The 22575-nt window shown below is 37.0% G+C and overlaps 2 protein-coding genes across 2 annotated transcripts in view; both read left to right on the forward strand.

The window, feature by feature from the left end:
- Positions 1 to 9724: 9724 nt before the first annotated feature.
- LOC129257195 (uncharacterized) lies at positions 9725 to 16332 on the forward strand. The gene is made up of 4 exons (XM_054895472.2): positions 9725 to 9991; positions 11255 to 11393; positions 13110 to 13255; positions 13844 to 16332. Exons 1-4 carry the CDS (start codon positions 9786 to 9788, stop codon positions 14649 to 14651), a joined length of 1299 nt encoding a protein of 432 aa, XP_054751447.2. The 5' UTR covers positions 9725 to 9785; the 3' UTR covers positions 14652 to 16332.
- A 2746-nt stretch (positions 16333 to 19078) lies between these two features.
- LOC129257194 (uncharacterized) overlaps positions 19079 to 22575 on the forward strand; it is a 46280-nt gene continuing 42783 nt past the window's right edge. Inside the window, exon 1 of the mRNA XM_064097118.1 lies at positions 19079 to 19206. The gene's annotated coding sequence lies outside the window, so the exon portion shown is untranslated. The remainder of the gene's footprint in view (positions 19207 to 22575) is intronic.

Raw genomic sequence — 22575 nt, forward strand, 5'->3', positions numbered from 1 at the left:
TTGTTTTGTTTCCTGTTTCACATCTCATGCTAGCCCAAATCCAACAATTAATTTTCATTGATTAAAATTAATCTCAGCCAAAAAAATAATAATTATAATGAAAATTAAATAAAAATAAATAAATGATTTAGCATGTTTAACATCTTAGTTTTGTATTGTGTTTTTTATTGCTGAACCGTTATAAACACGTTTTTTAGCATACATAATTTTATTTTTTTAAATTGTTTTTATGTTGTTTACAGGGGTGTGAGAGTTCAGATTTTTATCTCATTTCAGATTTTTTTTGTTTTGATTTTCAGCTTAATTTCAGCTTATTTTTGGCCTTCCTCTGTACAAAAAGTATGGGAGCTCTTTCTATTTCAGACTTTTTCAACACTCTTCAGCTTTTTTCAGATCTTTTTATTTGTGACCACTCACACCCCTGGTTGTTTATATAATGGACTAAATGAGAAAGCATGAGGGGTCAGAGAGATAGTGCAGCCCATTTCGATATTTCAAGTTTTTTTTTAATGGAAAAGGGGTGGGGATAAGACGAATAATAAAAGAAAACATGTTAAAAAAAATATTTGGGCCTACATTACCCCCGGACATACCCTGGATAAGTTAAAATGACATCCGTTTTTGGTCGTCTTGCCATGCAAAAAGACAACCTGAAATTGATGACAACTAGCCCCCATATAAAAAAATAAGTTGGCGCCATCCCAGATAAAATGCATCAGATTGCAATCGAATGACACCCCAAAAAATGTGATATGTCAGTGTGGCTTGCCGTAAACGCATTTTCTCTCAATGCCGACGGTGGCGGGCGGTGTGCAAAGAAGATCATGTCTACGTAGGACATGTCTGGTCTCTGGAGGTGTCTTTCCAAGGACCATTCTTGGTATCGCCCAAATCGGCTTTGTGAAACAGTTGAGCGATAACTCGTTCTTACGTAGAACGGTTCTACGAAAGACCCTTTCATGCAACAGGCCCCTTGTCTATTTGTTGCTCTGGGCTATGAAGCTTCAGGTGCTATGGCAGCTAACAATGAACATGATCCCTGTGCACATAAAAGAACAAACGATTACACCAATGATGCAGTGTGCATAATACATAATCCTCTATCTCCCCCCTACCTCGGGCAAAGTTTGTGCAGGCTCCACTTCACTACTGCTACACTACGCTCCACCTACCCGAACTTTGGGACCGTGAACTCGATCGGATATTCCGAGTGACAAAGGTGGGATCAAAAAGTGGTTTATTGTAAAAATTATAGAAAAAAAATAGCTTAATTTCTTACTCTACACCCTCATTTCACTCCGTGTCCATCCTCCGGTTATCCTCAAAATTGGTGATTTTGGGCCAGTATATAATTCCTCACACGTATTATTCACGGCCGATTTCAAAACATTGCATGCGATCGGTCGCAGGCCAAATAGCATAAATGACTGATTGAATCTGATGACCGGGGTAATAATATATCTGTAAAGCGCTTAGACACGTCGTTCCGATGTATTAAGCGCTATATAAAAAACGGATTATTATTATCATTATAAATATCTATATCATATTGGATGGCTCAGAAAATACCAGAAATACCGGTATTCTAAGAGTTTGGGAAAATATTCCAAGAATCAGAGGAATATTTTTTTAGTCAAGGATAGCTTGTAAGTACTTCTCACATGTGCGAACGCTGTCAGGGGTGATCTCAAAGCCAGCGAATTCGACGATATCCGCACAGAACGTGAACTTCCTAGGATTGAGGGTAATCCCTTTTTTGGCCGCAGATGTCTGGACAGCCATTCAACAGCCTGGAAGAAACTGTCTTCCATCGTGTCAGCCCACAGGAGGACGTCGTCCGTCGACGCATTTCGTCTTATTTTGGATATCCGAGACGATTTCATCATACCGCCTGGTGTATCCATCTCCTGAGGTAATGTAGCCCTGAGGGGCTGTCTTGTAACTGTACCTGCCCCATGGGGTAATGAAAATGGTGAGGTGTCGGTCCTCTGGGCATATGGGGACGCTGTGGTAACCATTCCATGCATCTAATACCGTCTTCTTTTTCCCGTGGGGGACAGAACAGGCCTGAATGAAGGGTGATGGTGTATGGTGCGTTTCACGTGTAGCATGGATGTTGAGGGCTTGAAAGTCGACTGTTCGACGCGGTTTACCGTCCTTTTTAGCACGGACCACCATCCTGTGGCATCATGTAACAAGCTCCCCAATGGGTACAGGTTCCAGCACGCCCAACTGCACGTCATGATCCAAACCAGCCTTGACGGCATCATGCCAATGGAGTGGGACCCGCACAGGTGTGTGATGAGCGACGGGTTCCGCATCTGGGTCCACCATCAATTTCATCGGGGGGGCTATCCATGAGTGGCAAGGGCTGATGCTCACAGGTGTTGAATGTGCTGGACTGGTAGTAATCTAGGAGATACTGTTGTAGCTTCTCATGGTTTGCGTCAGTCGCAGGAAATGGCAGTTTTGTAGGAGGCGATGGGGGCAGTTGACGCCGAGGGCAGGGACAGGCGGTCCGCTCGGGAGCCCCTTGAGGGTGGCTGCTCTGTCTGGTTGGTGTGCCCCTTGTGTCATGCCAAGAGTAGGGAAGCTGTTTGAGATGATCCCCAAGTCAATGCAGGCCTCTTTGCTGAGGAAGAGCTTATCAGAACTGTCTGTGATGTAAGTGAGTTGCCGTGACTTGACCATGTGGCCAAGAGGATCTTGGCCAGAGAGGCGTAGGGGGACGGCTCCGAGGATCGTAATGCCGCCGTCAGTTGCGGTGTGCATCGCCATGGTGAGATGAATAAGGTCTTGCTGACGTAACCCATGGCGGCGGAGGACCTTTAACCCGGCGAGGCAGCTCTGGCACGCAGTGTCCGCCATGGCTGGGATGGCGCTGGTTTGTGAGGGGGATGAAAGGTTAAACCTGAGGGCTCGATAGTCCTCCGGAACAGCCCTTACAGTCACGTTGAAGTATGGCTGAGGAGTTGATCTCTTCTTGTGCCATGCTTGGGAAAAGTCATCATATATATACGTGGTGATCAATTGGGAGGCCATGTGGTTGTCCTAGGTCACGGATAGTACAAAGGGTATCGAAGATGGCCCCCTCCTGCTCACCCGAGGAGGTCGACTGTGACGTTTTCGGCTTGCCCTTGGTGCAGCAGACGTCCTCCACGTGGTGGAACTTGTCGTAGTGACCACATTTCTGTCCATAGGCCAGGCACTGGTGACTGCGTCTTGCGGACACAAGCTGGGGCACTCCGTCCATGCCCTTTCTTGCCACAGTAGGCACACAGTTCCTGTTTGTACTTGGGCCCTGGGTTCGCCTGCTTAGCTTTCCTACAGGAGGAGCTGCTGGCCGTTTCCGAGTGTGAGTCGAGGAGAGAGGAGGCAGAGCGTTTACCAGCCTCTTTTGTTTCAACGAACTGGAAAACCTCTTCCAGGCCCATGTCTTGGTTTTTGTCCCTTAAAAGATCAAGCTGGATTTCAGAATCGGCAATCCCTCTGATAAGCACATCCCGCATGATTGCGTCAGTGTAATTGACTTATTGACATCAGCATTACAGGCAGGGCAAGCTATGATGAATTTGCAAATATCTGCTTGTCCCCGCAGACGGGCAACGAAGCTGCGAACTGTCTCGTCCCTGTCTTTGACGCATGTTGTGGAGTGTCACATGGGCAACCATGGTGTTCTCCTCTCGTACAGCGAGCTTCTTGATGGCTGTCAGCACCTCATCCTCAGTTTTGTTGGTGAGGCTGCCACCAGCAGCTCGCGTGAGGTCCTTCCGTAGGGGCTCGTCACAACACTCAAGAAGCTGTACAATCTTGTCTTTCCCAGTGATCTTAGTGGCATCAACGTAGTCGGACCACCGCGACTTAAGTATGCCCATTCCTCGCTGGTGCCAGCAGCAGCAATCATTGGTCTCTTGACCATCTCGACCTTGGCGGCTTGTCCACAGGTGTGAATGGTACTGTGGGCAGTGAGAAGGGCAGCTACGATGGCAGCATCAAGGTCTGGTGTGGCGTAGTCACAGCCGGGTATTGGGCAGTTAACGGTAGGCATGTTGGAGAGTTGACCGTGTTCATAAATAAGAACCTTGTCTATTTGTTGCTCTGGGCTATGAAGCTTCAGGTGCTATGGCAGCTAACAATGAACACGGTCCCTGTGCACATAAAAGAACAAACGTTTACACCAATGATGCAGTGTGCATAATACATAATCCTCTATGCATGACCAAAAAAACGCATTTAAGGGGTGTTTTTTCAATTTTGGATGCGGTCCATGCGTTGACTCGTTAAGAGTATCAAAAACACAAATTTTCTAGAAAAAGGGTGGTTTTGAAAGACTGGTCAATGGTCAATCGCGGGGTCAAACGTATTTCGGGTATGTTTGTTTTCCCCAAAGCTTTTTTTTCAAAGACTAGCCAAACGTGTTTAGGGTATGTTTTTTCCCCGAGGTCATATTTTGGCGACAACTTGTTTAGGGGCCAAAATGTGTAAAGAAAGCCCGCAAAAAACTTGTTAAGGGGGTTATTTTACACACAGGGAAAAACTCGTTTAGGGGGTGTTTGGAAATTACCGTACTTGGTCACGTGCATGTACAGCAATATATTTGACTGCTGTATTTGGTGAGTGGAGCCAACGGAGTTCTGCGGAACAACCAATAGTTTTTACTTATAACAGAGACCGAAACTTTTGGTCTAATTACACACTGTAGTGTTAAAATAGAGGCATCACACTTCATTTCATGACATTGGATTTGTTTAGCCTAGAGTACTGATGAAATTTTTTAATGATTTTGATATTGTCAATATATCACAATCATAAAAAATATCATCACGGAGGGCTCTAGGCTAGGATTTGTCCTACACAGACGGATGTCTGCCATTGATTGGGCTCGTAATGATAATGGTGAAGCTTCGACCGATGCTTAAAGTTAGGCCTACAGCGTTTATGGAGAAAAGGGTGCACTAGCGCACCCTCCTCGATTACTGCTTAATTCCTCGTTTTTTATGCAATTGATGGACAAAAAGAGCACAATAATTAAGAGCAAATAATTTTGAATATAATCATCTTCCTTTACAAAATACCAGTATATGCTGGGAAAAAAAAAAATTATACATAACAGGTACTTATACAGTGCTTATCAAAAAAAGTTTACACTTAGAAAAAATCCTGTAAAATTAAACATTTGTAATATCCTAAAGTTATTTCCACATTTTAACATTGGTACAGATCCATTAAAGCAAATACAATATAACTGTCAAATATTTCCGCTTGAGTGAGCACCACTTTCTTTTGAAAAGTCAGTGAAAAATGATCTGCGCAGAACTTTGAAATAGTTATGCGAATAAAAGTAGACCTTAATCATGAGGAACAAGTGGAATTTAGCTAGTAAAATTGATTTGAGGATATCTTTTACCTTTTTAAGCTTGTTTCTTTGCCCAAAACACTTCGAAAAGTGCATTACACCCCACCCCAATCCCCCACACACCGAGGCCATCCTGACAATATTTGCTTATAACACCGAGCTGTGATTTACATGAAATGGCTTAGGCTTGATTTTCATTTTGTTAATCATTTCAAAACTTTTGTTCAGATTCAGTTATATCCTCAGATCCAGCTGGCACAAAAAGGGTAAATGTTGTACTTGCTAAGTGTTGAAATTTCAATTTGGGTGGCAAAATTGTTATGCTTGAATGTATCCGTTTTCTTTCAATTGACTAAAAGTGCAAGGGAAACGTATGAGAAATGTTTCGCAGGGTAAGTTTGATTTCGCCCTTTCCCCTTGACACTGCGTGAAAACGAGCATTTCTGCGCAAACAGATTTCTGCGAGCTTTACAAGTGTAACATTCTGTCAAAGCTTTCACTTTCATTGGATAGATGAGACCCAAACCCAAAATGATATGTGAAAAAATTACCCACATGTTGTTTATTTTTTCATTCCCAGGGCTTTCTCAAAGTGTAAAGTACTTTTTTTATACGCACTGTATAGCGCTTTACCAGAAATATGATCAAAGCGCTTTACAATGAACAACTAATGATAATAATAAAATTACATTGAACAGCACTTAAAAATGTATCTACGACAAACATGCAGGATGAGCCAGGTTCTTCTTCGATCATTCGATGTCATGTTTGTAATACAGCTGAGCGTACAAACGCGCCAGCAAATTACATTCGTATTTATGCATTGTCAGTTCATGAACGGAAAATGGTAACACGAACGTGATTGGCTGGCGCATCCGTACGCTCAGCTGCATTACAAACATGATGGCGAACGATCGAAGAAGAACCTGATCCTGAACGTTGGTCATAAAAATTTGGTATTTTCTAGCTTATATTTCAGTAAGGTGGTAAGCTGATTATAATCTATTCACTATTATTTTCTCTTTATTATTGTGCTCTTTTCGCCCATCAAAAGTTGGAATTACGTAGTAATCGAGGTCCAAAGACGCTGTAGTTACATGTAACTAAGCGACAGACGAACCTCCACCATTTCGAGCCCAATGGCCGTCATTGGTCTATTGACGGAGGGGATACAGTCTAGGTCTAGCACTATACTAGCCTAGAGGACTATAATTGTATACATTAAAAAAATGATGTGTAAAGTTAAAAACGGCACTTCTCTGTTTCTATGAGCAAGATATGGAGATAAAACTTAAAAGGTATTCTGTAAATTCTCTTATCTTTATGTTCTGTTAAATTCCTTGCAAAATGCAAGAAAATTTACATTGACATTTACATTTAGGGGGTATTGTAGACAGCTGGCAGTCGTCCGTTTATTGGAGTTGTAAAAATTGACCTGTGAGTGAGTGGAGCCAACAGAGTTCAGTGGAACAACAGAGACCAAAGCTTTTTGATCTAGGGGATATTGTAACTAATTAATGAATGGTGCATTAGGGCTGTTATCGTTGAGAAAATTCTCTGTCGATATCATGCTAAAAATAACTTAACTATAACTATCGACAAAAGAACATAATCAATACGCATTTTTCATGCATTATAGCGATGTCACATTCTCGCGTTGATCAAAATTTGTATATCTGCCATTGTACCAAGAACACTTTAAAATTCGCGTTTATCGGATGTAAATGACTACATAGCATCTTTTAACAAACATATTTAGCATGAATACATGTACATCCTCACCTTTCACGTTATTAGCATTATTTTAGGGTTGGATGAAGTTTTATCTACAAACGCATAAGCGTCAGGGGCGCAATTGGGCGCCTCATGTCAACTATACGCTTCTTTTTTTTCAGAAGAGACTATTCTATTGCTTGATCTAAGCATATAACAAGTTTAATGATTGGTTGATGATAAATTATTGGGCGTGTCAGAGATAAAATGGACGTCCTTACAGAGACTATAAGACAAGTTTCAGAATACCAATTTGAGAGAATTTTAGCAAGCTGTTATCTTGCCGAATAGCAAGAATATTTACAAAAAAAGTTCAGAGAATTTTCAGGATACCGCCCTTGCACGGTCTCTGTTCTAATAATAAATATGGAATTTCCACAGGTTAGAATTCATAGGCGTTATCGTGTGATGGCACTGATAATACATGTTGAGCTAGCAGTAGCAGTAATACAGAATCTTAACTAACCTTAGGCTTGAATGCGCATAAGAAAATAATTTTCTAGTCTAAGTTATTCTTAAATTCTGAAATCACAAGTCTTTTGGCTACCCTTGAGCAGAAAGAAATAACGGTGCCATCCCTTGAATATTAAAGCAAGAAACATGTTTGTGCGCATTGTGTCTGTAAATGTTGATCGAATGGACATGTTTCTTGTAAACTAAACCATGCCTGTTGCCCTGGTCTTTGGAACAAACCTAGATGTAGTTTGTTGTGTTGAAGGCATGGTTAGATACATGACCAATCAGGTGAGTCAGTGGATTATTCAACATTCTCAAAGAAAGTTTTATAACATATTCTTTTTTTATCTAGAGTGGTCAATATTGACACAGGTATTCAAAATGTTTTTCATCCAATACATGCATAAAGTCCCCTAAGTCTGCGCATACGAATATCTGCGAGATTCTAGCAAATAAAGATACATTACGACAACAGACTTTTTCTCATGCAATACATAGAAAGATATTCATTAAAAAATCTGACACAAAATGGTGGAAAATAATGAATTTCAAGTATTTCATGTGATGGCCTCCAAATGCAGCCTTTTTCATCAAAATTCCTGAATCTTGTGTAAAGTGAATGGGTGTGCAGGCATGGGGCACCATTGTTTTGTTCAATCTGAAAATGACTGGCTGAGGTTTTTCCAAGAAAATCATATATTTCTCTTAAAGGAGAATGAAACTCTTGGAGCAAGTTAGCTTTTGTGAAAGCAGAAAAATCAAAGAATAAGATCAACAAAAGTTTGAGTAAAATAGGACTAGCAATAAAAGAGTTATGAGCATTTGAATGTCGAGATCACTAGTGCTATGGAGATCCTCCCATTGGCAATGCGACCAAGATCTGTGATGTCACACACGTACAACTCTCCCATTTGGACACTGAAAATATACCCCAAAACATCTCTTTTTGCTCATTCTAATCATATGACAAATAATTCATCAATGATATAATGTTGTGAAACCTCTGTACTTAATTGCTATCTCATAATTAAGAACACCTCACCTTGTGATAGACTCTATAAAAGTGAGAATATAAGTGAAATAAGTACTAAAGTAATGAGGGAGTTGTACGTGTGTGACATCACAGATCTTGGTCGCATTGCCGATGGGAGGATCTACATGGCACTAGTGATCTCAATATTCAAATGCTCATAAATTTCTTATCATTCATTCAATCTTCCTCAAACTTTCAACAATATGTTTCTTTGATTTTTCTCTTTGATATTGATTCAGCTGGTTTCAAGGGTTTCATTCTCCTTTAAATTTTTATGAGATTTTTGGCACACTTATAAGAATATAAGGAACATTATCAACTGAACATTTTCTTGAAATCAAAGGAAAATAATTAATATTAATCTAAATTTTTAGGTGCGCAGACATGGGGCCCGCCTTCATATACTAGATTTCCTGTATCGACAGGGTTTTGTGGGAAATATGAGGAGTGGGAAATTTATACAAGGAGTGGAAATACTGCCAGTAAATACTAGCAAATACTAAAGGGGAATTTGGTAACAATTGTTAGATTGTATAAGTTGGAAGCTATTTTATTGTTGAAATAAGAATTTGGAAAAATTTGAGCACAACTACCAGTAATATACTAAGAAATGGCATAGAATTTGTGAAATTCATACTCTAGAAAGTTGTTCCACTTTAATTGAGTATGAGGCCAACGTCTCATTTGGTGTTCAGTACCCGTATTATCAAAGTTGAAGGTAATAGGGCAAACTATAATTTCTGAGGCAATTGAATCTGAATGCAGCTATCATTCTGAATTCAAGCAGAGGAAAGAAGGTCTAGAGCTGCATTGAGGAACTGTAGTACATTTCATTGCCTGAAAACAAAAAAGTACCAGTATTTATTTGCTTTATAAACTGTATATTGAAAATGAATTCAACTACAGAAATAATAACCTGAAAACTGACATCTAGGTCCAAAACTCAGAAAAGAACATGATATTTTATAAGTTATCATCATCGTGTCAGTCACTCCTAGGTTCACTCATAATTCACAATATGTTCACCCTGATTTATTCTTTTTTGGAACAGATCTTAGAAAATTAGAAAGTACTGATATCTTCTTTTTGTTTTTAAAATTGTATATAAAGCAGTTGCAGACACGTGAAGTAAAGAAGATTGTAGAAAATAGGTGGTTCACACATTGAATGATGAACAAACTGAGAGTTGCAGTAATTGGTGGTGGAGGAGCTGGTCTGTGTGCTGCTAGATACATGGGAGCAAGGCCTGACAGATTTGAACCAGTTGTCTTTGAAAAAGCTGATTGTGTTGGAGGCACATGGGTTTATACAGAGGAGACTGGGAAAGACAGACATGGACTGCCTATCCATTCAAGCATGTACACATCTCTCAAGTAAGAATAATGTTTCATTCTCTTATTTACAGTATAGAACATAGCCTACTTGACTTTCAAAAAGTGAATAATGAAATCTGATAGAGGCATACAAAACAAAGAAAATTCCTGTTGTAATCACTGAATCTAAACACTCCTCATCAATCAGAATACATAAATTGAATTTATCATTTCTTCATGACTTTAAATGATCAATCTAGAGTAGGCCTATTACTCTCTGTATGTACAGTATAAAAGATCTCCAACAGTTAGTGAGCACTGTGTACTAGTTAAAAATAAAAAATAAAACAAAGAGCAGCAACAATAAATCGAAGAATTAAATTTACAATGTGAGCTCTTCATAGTGCCTTTATCTATTTTCTGTGAATTTGTTAGTTCAATCATTTTATATTTTCTTTTTCAAAGTAAACTCATTGCAGGGAATTGGATTTGGAGGTTAGATAGTAATCATTTTCTGAATGAATCATATGAGTGAACAACTGTACAAAAATCAATTTGTATTACGTGTAACAAGATTACACGTTTTAAAACAATTTGGACAGAATAATGATATTTGAAGTATTTTCTGCTTAGTTTGATATTGAAATTGACAAGATCAACAGGTCTATGAAAATATTTTTGGGCACTTTTCATTTGCAGCTTATCTTGCATAGATTTTCATATACATGTAGCAGAAATGGCCAAATGCAAGGCAAAGATGGAAATAACAAAAATATGGTCTGTAACTATGTTTCTATTCATGTGAAAACAATAATTTCCAATGATGTTTTTCTGTGCAATTTGTTCTTAGAAGTTACAGTGTATATATTTTCAGGAAAATAAGAGTAGTTGAACTTTTCTATATATATGAACACAACTCTATTCACATAATAAAGTAGACCAGAAGCTTCAGTCTGTGTGCAATTGGTTGTTCCACTGAATTACATTGGTCTGGGGATAATAGTAAAATGTCAGAAATTGTTAATAAATCCCCATAAAAGACGGGCATACCTGTTGAATTAAAGATGATATCATAGAATCCAAATCAATGAGGGAAAGCCCATTTTTTAAGTTTGCAAATTCAACTGTTGCTATTAAAGTTAAGGCAAGTATTCAGCTGGTAAGGCTGTGCAAATGCATGAAACTTGCATGGCTACTGGTATATTTTGGGTCTGCCTTCGCTTTCCATTGATGTGTGTGATTCATCAATTTCATTTTCACTTCTGATATGGTCTGTAATCCATTACATTCTTCCTGTTTTCTTATACTTTTTTTGACCTCTAGAACAAACCTTCCCAAAGAAGTGATGTCTTTTCCAGACTTTCCTTTTGACAGTTCACTTCCATCTTTTGTGAAGCATACTGATATGTTGAAATATCTTCAGCAGTATGCCGACCATTTTAATCTCCTCAAATATATACAGGTTAGATGATGATAATGATGACGATGATGATGATGGTGATGATGATTATGATAATGAAAATAATGATGATAACAATAATTCTATAATGCTGCAGTGATGATCACACACCCAGATCATTCAATTATGATCACAAAGCTATTGTAGCAACAATCTTCATGAAATTAAGAATACTAAAATAAATAAAATTTCTCCTCAAATATTAAACACAGATTTATAGGGAAAGTTGGTATTAGGAAAATGGCACTGACCATAAATTGGTTTTAATAAAAATTGAAAAAAAGAAGAAAAATATTGGTGAAGAATTGATGAAAGCCCTTTAAAAATTGACAGAGTCATAAATTGTTTAGATTTTGAATTTTGTTGTCGATTAGCTCGTCCATATGTCTTGTGATATAATGCCCCAAAATATTTTCTTTTTTAAAAAGTGAAAGTGGTCTTTATTTTGATTTGTCATCAGACACATCATTTCATACTCTCTCCCATGAGAAAAATATTTTCATTCATCATGTTCCATTGAAAATTGGAATTAATGGAATTTATATTACATGATTTATTGGGGAATTACTCGCATATGATGCCAAAAATTAAAAAGTTTAAAAATTCATAACATTCTCATAATTTAATAGATTTTCTTCTTATCTCCACCAAGGCAATATCTTTCTCTAATTTTGGGGGCTTTTATGAAAATCAATTTTTGGTCATGGTGAACTTCCCCTTTAGAGGGATCCACACAATACAAGCACTGCTTGTTAGTGGATCCCTCCATTTTCTCAGAATTTTATTTTTACAATGTTTATGATATTTTGCTCATATATAATACTCTGTTTTGTTATACTTATAGATAAATGTCATTGTACATGCCTCAATTTATATTGTCTGTATAAGTTCATTGTAATTATTTCGACCACTTTACTTTGTTCTGTTGAAAATGAAATAAATTGAAATTGAATTGAATTGAATAGAAATGATTATGTAACGACATACAAATCTTCACATAATTCAATAAGCCTCGATACCCCGGGTCGATACCCTCTTGCTACTCTTTCCTTAAGGAGACACACAAAAAATCTGTTACTTTTGAAGAATAGCAGGCCTGCCAACTACTCCTTTTTTTCAGAAGTTACCGTTTTTAAGATATTTAATCAACCAAAAAGGAGCACTCCGTTTTTCCATTTATTTAAGATAGAAAAATAAATCAGCCCATTTTTTATTTGTGTGGAAGGTTATGGGTATGTATGTGGATATAAGAGTAATATAGCTTTTCAACACTTGTAATTTCTCAATATTTAAATATAAGAATGCTTAACATGTCTAAATTTAAAAAAAAGTGAGGGACGCACATGACATGTAACATTGAGCAGGAATATTCGCGCCGTGCTATTAAGACTCCTTTTTTTTCATTTTCAAATGTTTGCAGGCCTGGAATAAATATTAAAATTCCCAACTCTCTTATTATTTGATTGATATTCTTCTTTAATATCTCCATCAATATCTCTCTCTCTTTATTGTTTGGCTTTTATGAAAATCAAGTTATAGTCAGGGTGAACTTCCCCTTAAAAATGATAATGTAACTACATACAAATCTTCACTTTATTCAATTGGGCTTGATACCCTCTTGCAACTCTAATTCTTTAGGAGACACAAAACTTCTGTTACTGTCTGTGAGATGTTATAAATGCATTTTCCCATTTTCTCTTCTCCTTCTTTTTTTTTTAGTTCAACACACTAGTTGAATCAGTAAGACCAGTGAAACCTTCAAGTGACACCAAGTCTATCACTTGGGAGGTCAGAGTTCGCAATTTAGAGAATCAGGAATCTGGGTCTACCTCTTCTCACTATGATGCTGTCATGGTTTGCAATGGGTATGTAGAAATCTCATTGATAAATTGGAGTAGTGTTACAAATATGTATATTTTGAATCATACCTGACATAGAAAGCCGGGACAATAGTTACTTTGATTGCAAATGTCCCAACTGCTCAGAAATTAGAGAGAAAGGTGAATTGTGATTAGTTTGAAGGTCTTTTATTATTTCTTCAGATGAATGTTTTACACATTCATAGTTATATGCAGTGTTTCTTTTTTTTTCCATTTTTTGTAGCAAATTCTGTTTTTTAGCCAGAGATATTGGTAGGTCTTGGGTCTGAGATTGCTATAAGATTACTAGTTTGAAACTGCATGTGTGTGGATTTGTCCCCTTCTGTCCTTGTGATAACTAAGAATCCAATTACAGTCAAACTTGCCGTAGGGACCACATATAGAAGTACTACATGTACCTGAAAGAGAAAGCCAAAAGCAGCTCCTCCAAGGTAGATTTGGAAGGAATGTGTTGTGATATTAGATTGTGCAATCATTTAAAATTTGCAATAAGATAAAACATCAAGCTGATACTATTTAATAGCCCCGTGTTAGGTGTATTTTATGTCTCCCTCATCTCCTCTTATTCTCCAGGCATTATGCACTACCTAAGATTCCAGAAATGGATGGTTTGGACACCTTTTCAGGTCAGATCCTTCACAGCCACAACTATCGGCATCCAGAATCCTACAAAGATCAGTCAGTCTTGATTGTAGGTGCTGGTGCCTCAGGGATTGACATAGCATTGGACTTGTCACCCCATGCCAAGCACGTATACCTCAGCCACTGGAAACCAAGACTTAAGACACCAATACCAAGCAACATCAAGGAGGTCCAAGCTGTTAAATCAATCTGCAAGACTGAAGTTGAGTTTCTAGATGGCCACAAGGATTCATTCGACTGCATTCTGTTCTGTTCTGGATATTACTATGACTTCAGTTTCTTGCATCCTGATTGTTCAGTGGACGTGACAGATGGCAGAATTACCCCACTCTATAAACATGTCATCCACCAGATATTTCCCAGTTTATGTTTTATTGGTATTGCCATACGCATTTGTCCATTCCCCCACTTCAGTGCTCAAACACAGTTTTTCCTAGCAGCGCTGGATGGCTCTATGAAGCTTCCAACACAGAAAGAGATGCAAGAAGATGAAGCAAGGGATTACCAAAAGAAGTTGGATGAAGGGCTTCCTCATCGATATGCACACCTAATGGGAGAGAGGCAGTGGGGCTATCACTCTGACATCCTCAGTTTAGCGGGGGCCAAACAGCACCAGCCAGTAGTAGAGAAACTTTATAAACATGTATCTGTTTACAGAGGGACTGATGTATCGAACTACAAGAAGATGAATTTTGATATAATGGATAATGAAAATTTTGTACAATTGCAGTCACTGTAACAGTAAAAGACAGCTTATAATACTCTTGTGTAGTAAGGTGTTTATGCTATGCACAGACTTTATATTTATGATAAAAAGTCATTTAAATTATAAAATATATATAATAAGAATTTTCCAAAGTACATGTAGGTGTTTCATAAAGTAGCTTGTAAGTTAAACTCAACTTGACCAATTACTTGTGATCCTTTCTTGTGGTAAAAATGATAAACATCAGATTTTCATTTGTGTCGACTTAGATCCTAAAAAAGGGTCACCAGTCATTTGTAAATTCGCTTGTAACACAATTTTGTAAAACACCCACCAAGTAACATTGCCTAAGTCAATTTTTGACAGAAAAAAAGATCTGTTATGACTGAGAAAAAAGTACAGACTTAGCTAACATTATTTTGTTTTAGATAATTTCATCCAAGAATTCTTTTACTCACCCTGAGGTGATAATTAGACTTATTGGAGGTTAACTTAAGAAATATTTACTGAAGTACATGTTTCAATGGCTTAGGGCTATACAGAATACAAGCTGACCAAAGCCGTTATTCATTTAGCTATCCATGTGTTTCTTTATCATTTCAATACAAATAATAAGGTGACTATTACTGATATCTCTAAATCTTTGATGAATACTTGATCCTCTGTTGTGTTATTATACCCAAGAGATGTGTATTTCTAAGAATCAGGGTGGTGTCTCATAAAGCCGTTTGTTAAGTAGGCTGAAGAATCTGCTGTTTTGGAGGAGTTCTAAAACATTTTCAGATTTTTTCTGTCCTCATAGTACTCGTAGTAGTGGTAGTTCGCTCAACCCTTAACTACAGCATCTATGGGGAAAAGGGTGCGCTACCTCACCCTCTTCATTTTCTCTTTGAATGCCATTTTTAATGGGAGAAACTAAGCGCCAGAATAAAAATTGACTTTGTAAGAATCAGCTTACCAGTTTCTCAAAATATGTGATGTAAAATCCAAAATTTTGTTTCCAACGAGCTGGTGTCAGGTTCGTCGATCGTTCTTTATCATATTTCTAAGAAAAATGTACATGAAGTAGGACCCCATTTGAGCATGGTGTGTATGTGTTTATTGGAGTAATGATAATCTGACTAGATTTGGGTTCACAGAATTAATGTCGCAGAGGTCATTGTATGAAATTATGAGTGCAGCAAAATAGAATTTCAATAATATAATTTCACTTCCTCATTAAACATACAGATTGAATTGAGTTTAAGGACCTATTTCTTTAACAAGCTAAGCTGATCGTGTTACTATCACGAGACCTCATCCTTTCATAGTTTTCATTCAATGGGTGATCATTATGGTTTAGTATTCCTTTGTCTTTTCCAAGTACTGTATTACCGGTATATTTCAACATACATCATTGAAGTTTAGGTCTTGTACTGTTAACTCAACTTTCGTGAGGTAAATGTACATGTTTAAATCTATATTTGTTAATCAAACATCACATACTAATTTTTAAGTCTGAACAATATAAAATCTATTTAATTTCATTGTTCTTTAAATATTTTTTATTAAAATAAAAGCCATTACATTATAATATGTGCGTAAGATATCAGTATGATGGTTAATTATATTGGACATTACATTGCAGCTTTAATTGTAAAGCATTTCTATAATGGCGACAATACTTTTTTGAAAGATATGATATATTTACAAATATAAAAGATAACACATATGACTCTTCAGTCTTCACATTTCTTGTTATTTTGACTCTGAGATTTGAATACCCTGACATCAAGTTGATTTAGTCTATGTCAAAAAATGAGAGAGACATAATAGAGAATATTTGGTGAAATTCCATCAAAGAATAACAAAGTTGTGAACTTTTTAAATTTTTTTTATGATGTCAAATGCATGAGGTTGTCCCATTTGTTATGTGATATAAATTCCCATTTTCTAATAGCAAATGTGACTACAGATTCTTATGGAAAAGTGCATTAAGTAAGTATGTCTGATCAGTCTGATGATACACATCAAATGCTAGAATCAAATCATTTCAAATTTTCTGAGAAAATTAAATGTTATTGAATTCAAATCATATGACATATAATAGGGGATTTGCTTGAATATAAGATTTTAAAAAATGGAAATTTGAAAAAAATGTGGAACTCTATTGTTCTCTCTTATTCGTTGATGTTTCTCTTATTCAGGATGAACTTCCACTTAAAATGTAAAATGTGTGTGTGGGTGTGTGTACGGGTGTGAAGGGGGGGAGGGGTTGACTACCGGTAATGGAGGGCCCTCATGGCCCTAGAAGTGGGGGTAATGAAGCACCTGAAAGACTTGATACGGGGGTGCTGGGTATGTAATATACACCATAGGAAGTACCCCGTTGAAATCTTGGACCCGTCTTACAAAGAGTCACAATAGTGATCCAATCCTAAACTGTATTGGAATCCATCATTGTCATAACTCTTGCGGCAAGTTTGCACAATTTTCTTTGTAAACAAAGAGGAAGCACACTGAATTTGTCAGACAATTATATCTAGTATTTTGAACAAATGTGCATTTTAGCGCGTCCCCCAAAAAATGTCCCTCTGATATAGGTCTGAATTAATTAAAAAATGTGGTAATATTCTCAAATAAATGTTCATGAGTAGAAATTAAACTCATTTTATGATCTAACTTCTATGAAAATTTCATTGGTTGTGCTTCATTGGTTTGGAATGCACACTCTGTTTTGTAACAGTGGAGCATTTTAGCCCATTCCAAGTTTGCAGCATTGATGCATTTCTCCATGGTCTATGGCATGTTAACCCCCATTTTTACATCCAGGATCTGAGCAGGGACATTTCCCTAATCATATTCAGGCTCATCAAATCATAAACTTTGGCATGTTCAGAAGGACAAGAAACATTTAAAAAAAAATCAAGTTTGGTTGATGATTGATAAGGGAAATCAGAATGTGCACCAACTTGAAAGAAAATGTGAAAGATGGATGAGTAAAATAAGGTGAATCCACAAGTTAATCGTTTTCGAAAATGAACTTTACCAGAGAAAATTTGACTTTTTTTTCTTTTAAAAAGTTACATTGAATTAACTTGACCTCAGTAGCTTAGAAACTAAAAAACAAAAATGCAGTATTGTTGGAATTAGGCATCAAACAGACATGACCTGTCGTCTCAATCATTGTGCATCTCCCGTTATCAAACATGAAATGAACTGTCAAATACTGTTTTTGACCTTCTGAACACGCTGAAGGTTGTGATTTGATGAGCCTGGTTAGATATGGAGATTTTCCTGGTTAGATCAGGGAATTCCTTGGTCAGAATGGTCAAAGGGGGTTGATTTGCTACAAAGTGCAGAACACAGCAGTGCTGCATGCATGCAAACTTGGAATGGGCTGAAAAGCACCACTGTTACATAATAGACTGGATTTCAAAATCACTGAAGCGAGACCAATGAAATTTTTATTGAAGTTAGAACATGAGATGAGCTTCGTAGTTTGATACATTTCATTGAGAATAATTTTTTTTTTGGAAGTAATTTAGCCACATATCAGAGGGACATTTTTGGGGGATGCGCTGTAGTGGTTGATTGGAAACACTATAAAGCCGGAGCCCAGGTTGGTATGCTAAAAAGTAAAAATTTGCCCCAAACCACCTTCATTATAATATTTCTACATCCCAGTCCTTTGTAATAATCTAGAGAAGGAAGGAGAGAGAGAGAGAGAGAGAGGGGGGGGGGGGGGAGGGTACCATCACTGCATACTTTTCAGATTGATTTTAACTGAGTGTAAAATCAGAAATTTTGTTAAAGTTTTTTTTTCACAATTAATATGGTGAATTCACATTTTGGGCAGTATGTAAATGATAGAGCCAACAATGTCATGCACTCATTATTATACATATTTTTTTATTCAAATAAAAGTAAGACTTGTTTTTGATAGCTCTCAAAAGATGGTCATATGTAAGTTCATGATTATAATCTCTCTTGTGATTTAATCAACTTAAAAGAGATAATAATTAATAGAGGAAATCTTTTGAAGATTTGAAATCGGCTACATGTTAAGCTTGATTTAGTCACTAATTTTGAGTTTTATCTACATGTGTAATTTAAATGTAATGATTTACAATACTATCAATCCGCCCCTCCAAATAATGATTAATAAACTGCATGCATATGTAAAATATAATTTGTAAAAATTAAAATAAAACTAAAATAACAGAAATAAAACCTAACCACAAAACACAAATTATGCCTAAATCATTACTGAAATATTTCAGTTTTCCATTATGTTTGGCAACTTGGGCTTGAGTGTAAGTGAATTTAGAGATGTTAATTATCATGATTCAAATTGATTCTACAGTAGGAGTCGAAGTAGGAGGCATAGGAGGCAGTTTAGAATCTTATCTTGAGAACTTTCCGAAAGACACTTGATCAATGTCTCCCAATCTTTATTTGACATCCGCCCTCTGTCGAGCAAATTGAAAATATTGAACGGAATTGTGTTGTTTTGCTGTCTGCTGAACTTGTGGACGTGGGGAACATGACAAGTCCCCGACAAGTCCGAGGGCGAGGATATAAAACCATGAAAACGACCTGATTAAATGTATGTTTAACAATTTCCTATTCATTTAAAATGAAATGTAATGATTTTGTTGCAGTGGTTTGTGGTTGGAAAAATCAAAATAAAATAGGTTCTATATTTTCTAGAAATCTTAACGATCTGGTCCATCGACACCGGTACGACACACCCACGGTCACGTCTCACGGACACGGGCAAGACGGGGAAGGGATTGCAATTCAAAGGGGACGGGCAGACTCGTGGCGCGTGGCGTCCGGTCGTAGAGTCGAGTGCGGGCTAGTCAGGCATTCCATGGTCCAAAATTTGTATCTCATTTCTCATAAATTATCAACGTCACAATTTGTTCTATGTCCAGATGGGTTGTTTGTCTGAACTCCGGACAAGACAGCAATTTATTTTAATTTCACGAACTTTGCGATCATAACAATTTAACATCATCTATAATTTTAAATATAGTCACGTATTACCGGACACTATTATCATGATTATGTTATGATTCCGGACGCGCATATTAGTTATTACTGCGTTCAAAAACAATTTCGTACCGTAAGACTTCCGCAATTCAATTTCACAGAGCAATACATAGAACAGGATTGCAAAAACAAGGCAAAAAATCCAACTTTTACCTTATTTATCTCTAAAATGACAGAAAATGCTTAAAATATCAAATAACATAGTTTTGCATTAACAATTGATATATTTTCTAACGGAAATATGGGTCTGATCTGCCGAATTTCAATCTCGTCCGCTCCGTCGATCGAATGATGAGATGTGGTGTATTGTGGGTGATCGTCGACGGCTAGTTCTCAAGTAGACCAAAAGCTTCAGTCTCTGTATTTTGGTTGTTCCGCTGAAGTTCTACGTTGGCTCCACTCACCATACATAAATGGGGATTACAGTAAAATGTCAGAAATTGTTGAATAAATCCCCAGAAACGACGGTTATTCCTGTCTAGTTCTCAAGGTACCCGTGCGCGAGGTTTACCGTGAGTATAGAGCCGTCGACGATCGGCAGCGTATCGATAGAACTTGATGAGCGTCACGATACGAACGAGCATAATATTGGAAAGTTCCATGAAACATGCAGCTAACAAGAAAAAATAAAATAAGTTATCAAACACGAATTTATTACCAACATCTGCTCAGAATCGATATAAAAACAGCAAACAAAAACTTAGAATTTACTCATATGATATAAGAAGAAAAAATCACACAAATTTGTTCTTACATCATTATAATCAAGAATATCTTTACCCGTCCGGCGCGCGTCCGGAATCATGATGTAATTTGTCACGCACGAAAATAACTGTTTTTCGTGGAGGGGTATGCGGCAAGTGCGATGCAAAGGAAATGGTTGGTAAATATAAAATAATTTTACCATATTCATGATTTTCATAATATTTGGAATAGCAAGTGCGAATTTTTCTTGATTGTATTTCCTCTAGTTGTCATTTTTAAAGCACTGAAATAAAGGTGTCCGGCAATAGGATACACTGCCATACATGTAGATCTAACTTAGTACTAGTACGGTAACGTTACTATACTAGCTAATGTTAGATTTCATTTTTTTATTGTTCGTGATGACTGAGGCTAGATCTAACCACTCACACGTATTGCGAGGTTAGTATTAGTATACTAACCTCGCACCACGAACCGCGTTTGGCAGTGGATTTCTAACTAGTGGGTCGCGCGTGCTGGGATCTCACTTCTTGGGTCCACAACACACGACTTCTATGGCTTGATTTTTCTGTGCGCGGCGGCATGTAATGAACCCTTGGGTGGATCTAACAAGTACCGTACGGTAACAATTATATCTAACTGTTAGTCTTAGAATGGTGATCTAAGTTAGATTACTGTTGTGTGAAATCATGTCAGCATGTGTGTATTGATACCTGTATAGTGAAAGTACGGTATAATAAAAAAACATTTTCAATTTTCTTAAACAAAAGTTAACTTAAAGAATGACATTTCATTGATTTTTTACCGTACAAAATGTAGGAAAACTGCTCGCATATGACATCACAGATCAAAGAATTGAAATTCTAATAACTTTTATTCTTTGAAGGATTTTCCTCAAATCTACTATGCCAATATTTTTTATCATTTTTTCTGCTATTTTTTACAATAAACTTTCTGTCAGGGTGAATTTCCCCTTTAAAATCAAATGCTTCCATACTTTAGGATTTTTTTAATTGTAAATATGTTAAACGCATCCCTAGATTCGTTTGATCTAATTCTAGCAGTGCTCTGTCTCTTACTATTAGGCTTTTTATATTATGTTTTCTTAACCCCTTATTAGCGTTAAGGCGCTAACCCCCATGTAAGGAAATGTATACATCGAGCAACATCCTTGGCTTGGCCAGGTTTCTTTTTAGTTTTTACACTAGTACTCTAAACCCCAAACTATATAATCCTAGCACTGCAATTGCTCGGCTACCCCTGCTATTTTTCAGGGTCAAATAATCCTGTAGGCCTATGTAGGTGGGGTTAGCCGACTTTGCAAAAACTTTGTGTGAAAAGAAAGTGGGCTAATCTTAATGATAAAACCCTGTACTATTGGTTGGACTAAAATGACAATTTAGCCCCACCTATAATGTGGGGTTAAGGAAATTTTTACAAGTGTAAAAAGCATATAATAGTAGTATTGGTCAGTCGTTCTCTCATATTTGAAGCCCACATCTGACCATTTGTTTACTCACGAAGGATATTTCACCATTTATCTTGCAACCATCAATATATATTGACATTTTTGGTCGCTTCTGAGCATAACAGCACAGCAGATTTTGGTACATGTTATTAACATGAAAAAGTACTGTTTCCCTGGAGATGCAAGCAACATTGCCACAACGAATGCTCTTGGAAATTATGATTTAAAATGAAAAGTGTTAGACGTTATATGTGTGTACAACATTTGTGTTTAAAATGTTCAATTAAATCTATAACAATAAAATGAACCATAAACCAAGGCTTTAAAACATTTTTTTGTGGGGGGAGGGTAAAGTGTAGGCCTATCCTTGAAGGCTTACTAGATATTGAATTGATCAACTTTTTCAGTTTTCAGTAACTAGGTATTTGATTTTTATAATGAATCCTGCATAGGTTATGTATCCTCTAATAAAGTCTAGCGCATTGTCATTCAAAAGGTCTTGTAAAGCTCCAAAGAACATGGTAAGGTCTTTTATTCAAGTACAATATACAAATTTGCATTTGAATTTTTTAGTATCAAAATCGGCAAGCAGGCAGCTAAAATAATGTTATTAAATACCCGGTAACAATTTTCTTACTTTTGAAATGGTTATATCTGCTCAGAGCAAAAAGCTGAGTGTTTAAATATAGTAATAAAATGTCCTTTAGAATAAAAAAGAGTACTTAACAAAAAAGTAAGCACTGTAGG

Source organism: Lytechinus pictus, chromosome 3, assembly GCF_037042905.1.
Source record: "Lytechinus pictus isolate F3 Inbred chromosome 3, Lp3.0, whole genome shotgun sequence".
Lineage (NCBI taxonomy): Eukaryota > Metazoa > Echinodermata > Echinoidea > Temnopleuroida > Toxopneustidae > Lytechinus > Lytechinus pictus.

What these genes read in the sequence shown, in the direction of transcription:
- LOC129257195 (XM_054895472.2), top strand. Translation starts at nt 9,786, where the DNA reads ATGATGAACAAACTGAGAGTTGCAGTAATTGGTGGTGGAGGAGCTGGT. An exon ending in AGCATGTACACATCTCTCAA is followed by an intron (nt 9,992 to 11,254) that starts GTAAGAATAATG and finishes TTTGACCTCTAG; the next exon opens with AACAAACCTTCCCAAAGAAG. An exon ending in ATCTCCTCAAATATATACAG is followed by an intron (nt 11,394 to 13,109) that starts GTTAGATGATGA and finishes TTTTTTTTTTAG; the next exon opens with TTCAACACACTAGTTGAATC.